This window comes from Frankliniella occidentalis, unplaced genomic scaffold, assembly GCF_000697945.3.
Source record: "Frankliniella occidentalis isolate FOCC.00 unplaced genomic scaffold, Focc_3.1 Scaffold163, whole genome shotgun sequence".
Lineage (NCBI taxonomy): Eukaryota > Metazoa > Arthropoda > Insecta > Thysanoptera > Thripidae > Frankliniella > Frankliniella occidentalis.
Window position 1 is genome coordinate 82587 of NW_026267289.1, and position 4075 is coordinate 86661.

The window sequence follows — 4075 nt, forward strand, 5'->3', positions numbered from 1 at the left end:
GAGAGAGAGAGAGAGAGAGAGAGAGAGAGAGAGAGAGAGAGAGAGAAAGAGAGAGAGAAGGGACACAAAGAGAGAGCGAGGGAGGATTTGGGCGCTCCGCGGAGCAGGATGATATGGCACGCCGCTGCTTCAATCAGAGTGCGTGCGTCCTGTGAGTGTGTGTATCGGCGGAGATAGTGATGATTCATTTCTTAATTTGTGATCGTGACGGTGGTGATTAGTCGGTCAGCGAGAGAGCGATCAGAAAGCTGCTCCCCCGGCACCCCACCGAGCCTGCTCAGACTGAGCCTCAGACGCGTCCGTCAGGCGAGCTGGGAATATTTTATGAAAACTAAAAAATGATGGGCCATAAGATGCGGCGCCGCTCCCGCAGTGTTTTGTCAACGTCGCTCGCCGCTGCGGGCTGCGGGTCAGGTCCCCGACGACGAGTACTACGACGGGTCCCCGCAGGACAGGATGCCGCCGGACACCAAGCGGATCCTGCCCCCCCCCCCCCTCTCCAAACCCGCTGACGTAAGGATCCCGGCGTATCAGCGTACGTCTCTGTCGCATGCGAAACCCTTGCAGGTAGTTTGTAGTGGACGGGTACCTGGGACACGAGGCGCTGTCGCCAGGCTGTCGCGGAAGCAGCCGCGCGGAAAAGTAACCCACCGAAATAAAACTTAATTGTTAGCGTCGGCAAGGACTCGTACCCGGTTTGTTGGGAGAGCAAACCCGATAATGTTTCGGAACAGCACGTTCCAAACACACAAGTGTTCTGGTGCCGTCGCAGTACCTGGTGGTCCTCGGACAGCGCGGAGCGGAGGCGCCGGGCCACCGGGACGGCGTACTGGAGGGCGGCGTGGATGCCGCCGTCCACCAGCCTGCGCACGGGGCTCATGGTGTGCCCGGGGAACGCCCTGAACGAGTCCGCCGCGACGCCGCTGGCGGGCGCGCTCGACCCGCGCATCACTACCTGCGTTCACCGTCACCGCACAACCGCACCGGGGGGACGCTCCGAGCGTCGCGACGCCACCCGCCCAACTGATTCGGGTATAATCAGCGACGCCTGCCAGGTTCACCCGCCTCGGTGACACCACCGCCGTGTACGTTCGGCCGCGGATGCGACCAACCAGGTGCGACGGAGACGGGCGTAGAGCGCTAGCAGATAAGGGCTCGGGTGGGGGGAAGGGGAGTCGGCAATCACCTGCCCGCGAACACATGCGGGTCGCGCCATACCAACCGCCGGGACACGTCACTTTGACGTCACGGGCGCCTCAAGTGAGCAGGACGCGCAGCGCGGCTGACTTACTGTCCCGATCAATCGATCGACGACGAGTTGCCGAATGCCACATTCATTCACGTATGCCAAATAAGAGAAATTTTACTTTTCAAGCGGTTTTGTAACTAAAGCGCAATTTATTCAGAAAAAACTTGGCAAAAAAGTACCTTAAACACGGAATTTCCGTCGGTTTCCGTAGACAATTAGGTGCGATGTGTGTGAGTTACCTAAAAACATTTCGAAATTTACTAAAGTGCAAAGTAGTTTGACCACTGAGGTAGGACATTTCAATGAATTTGTTTGAAGCGAAAGAGATTTCGTTTTCAAAAGTGTTTCATTTTGGAGCTGTGTATCTACCTTGCTCGCCTAGCTAGCTAGCTCACCGTGGCGATATTGGCCTCCATCATAGGCGTGAAAACATAAGTGGACACGGGACCATATAAGGGCCCGACCGGGAGGGGGGAGGGCGCTGCTATTCGCCAATCTGACCCGCGGTGTGGAGGTGTGGCGGCCCGTTGGGGCAGGGCCGGGTGGGGCGCGGTGGGGTGGGGCGGGGTGGGTGGGGCGGGGTGGGGCGACTCGCCGCCGCGGATGGGCGGGACCTGCGACTTCCTCCGGCACATCCCAAAGGCGGCAGCCGTAGCGCCGCCAAAATGTACCGCTATACGCGATTTGGCTTCTTTTGACGTTGCAACTCTCTCTCTCTCTCTCTGATTAGCACTGCCACGTTCAACACCGCGCAGCTCGCGTCTCCGGCCCGATCTGAGCAGCACTACTGGCCCACTGGTTTATTGTTTCATTAGCAAAACTACACACCTGTTGCTGGAAAATAATTCTCACCCACATTGCACGTAGTCGGGGCCCTGCAGGTGAAAATGACCGCCCGCAGCAGCTGGCGCACCGGGTACGAAAAGAGGTCAATGTTCGTCAGTGCCGCCAGCCGGCTGCACTCTCATTGGCTGGTCACGTTCTGTTGTGTTGGCCCAGGCCGCCCGGCCCGGTCCAGCTGTGGTCATTTATTATGACCGGGATGGCGGGGGTAATGCAACGCCTAGAGAGAGGAACGCCCTCCGCCCCGCCCCGCCCCGCCCCGCCTTGCGCCGCCACGCGCGCAGAGTCACGCTCCGTTTGCCCCCCAAAACAATAAAATAATGGAAAAGGAAATAACACCGTCGGCATGAAGCAAGCTCGCATCGCTATTGCGGTTCGTTATTATTGGCGGCCGGCGCGTCTGCGGCGGGGCCGGGCTATCGGCCTCATTCTCGGTTTCGTTATTTGCATTTCTGCAAAACCGAGCCCAGTATTGTACCCGCGCGGGGGTGGGGCGTAAGTCATAGACTTCTTCTTGCGGTGCCCGTGCAACGGGCGTGCGCGGTGAACTATACGCGCGGTGACGTGCTGCCCAGGCAGCCGCTGGGACCCATACGCTTCGCAAGAAAAATTCCTTGCTGGGCGGGCGGCAGGCATACCGCACGTGAGGCAGAGATCGCAGCGTGTCCCACGAGTGGCTGTGTGCGCGCGCGCGCGCGCCTGTGTGTGTGTGTGTGTGTGTGTGTGCACACATGTGTGCGCGGGAGTGCGCGCGTCGGCGACACGCGGGGCGCGTTCCCACAGCCCCGCCAAGGACTAGTGTGCCCCCCGGGCACGCGAGCCGGCTGGTTGGACTGCGGCGGGGCGTGGCGGGGCGTGGCGGGGCGTGGCGGAAAGGGGCGCGGACAAAACCAGCAACAACGCAAACCGGCCGGCCGGCGGGCGAATACAGCATCCAGGCTCCGCCAGATACGAGCAGCCGCCCGACAACGGGCCCAACGGGGTCCCCCGGCCGGGTAGGCACTCCCGTTAGACGCTGATGCTCGACAGGGCTGCCTGCGGTGAAGCGCTCTCTTAACGCCTGCCGGGTAGGCACTCCCGTTGGACGCTCGTTCTCGGCGGGGCGGCCTACGGTGAGGTGAGGGCGCTCTCTTGGCGCCTGCCGGGTAGGCAAGCCCGTTAGACGCTCGTGCTCGGCGGGGCGGCCTACGGTGAGGGCGCTCTCTTTGGCGCCTGTCGGGTAGGCACGCCCGTTAGACGCTCGTGCTCGGCGGGGCGGCCTACGGTGAGGGCGCTCTCTCGGCGCCTGCCGGGTAGGCACGCCCGTTAGACGCTCGTGCTCGGCGGGGCGGCCTACGGTGAGGGCGCTCTCTCGGCGCCTGCCGGGTAGGCACGCCCGTTAGACGCTCGTGCTCGGCGGGGCGGCCTACGGTGAGGGCGCTCTCTTTGGCGCCTGCCGGGTAGGCACGCCCGTTGGACGCTCGTGCTCGGCGGGGCTGTATGGCTGCCTATATACCGCGCGAGCGGGAGGCCTACTGAGACTTGATGTTGTGACTTTGACTCCAACTTTCTCCCCCCCCCCTCTTTCGCCGCCCCTCTTCCTGCCTTTTATGTTTGCAGCCCCAAGCGTCATACCGTATCGCGGGCGCGTATCGTGGGAAAGACACAGACGCACACGTGTCGTGTGGTCGCGTCGCCCCGCGCGGGCGCACCGTCGCGCAAAGTCGTCAAATAGGAAATAAAGAAAAAGGACCCCCCGCGGATATTTACTTAGGAACGGTGCTTTTTACAGATTTGGTCAGGGTGGAAATTACTTGTGAAATCGGCCGGGAATCGAGGGGGAATTACTCATTATAAAAGTCTACGAGTGCTTGGTTAACACCTTATGATATCACCTTCCATTCGCGCGGTCATCCCTTCCGCTTGGTGCCGCTTAAATAGTCCTCTAAATTTTTGAAACTTCGTTTCGATTTTTATTAGTGAGACATTAATCACACCATGTAA

The 4075-nt window shown here is 60.7% G+C and overlaps 1 protein-coding gene across 3 annotated transcripts in view; it reads right to left on the bottom strand.

The window, feature by feature from the left end:
- Nucleotides 1-4075, bottom strand: part of LOC113209070 (uncharacterized) — an 89448-nt gene that overhangs the window by 8737 nt on the left and 76636 nt on the right. Inside the window, exon 1 of one of the 3 annotated variants that reach the window (XM_052271455.1) lies at nucleotides 693-1221. The exons of 1 other annotated variant lie outside the window; for it this stretch is intronic. In XM_052271455.1, the coding sequence (XP_052127415.1) occupies nucleotides 693-1202 (510 nt within the window). In that variant the 5' untranslated portion in view covers nucleotides 1203-1221. Of the gene's footprint in view, nucleotides 1-692; nucleotides 1222-4075 lie in introns of those variants that run through there. One more of the 3 variants, XM_052271456.1, reaches the window with a different exon arrangement.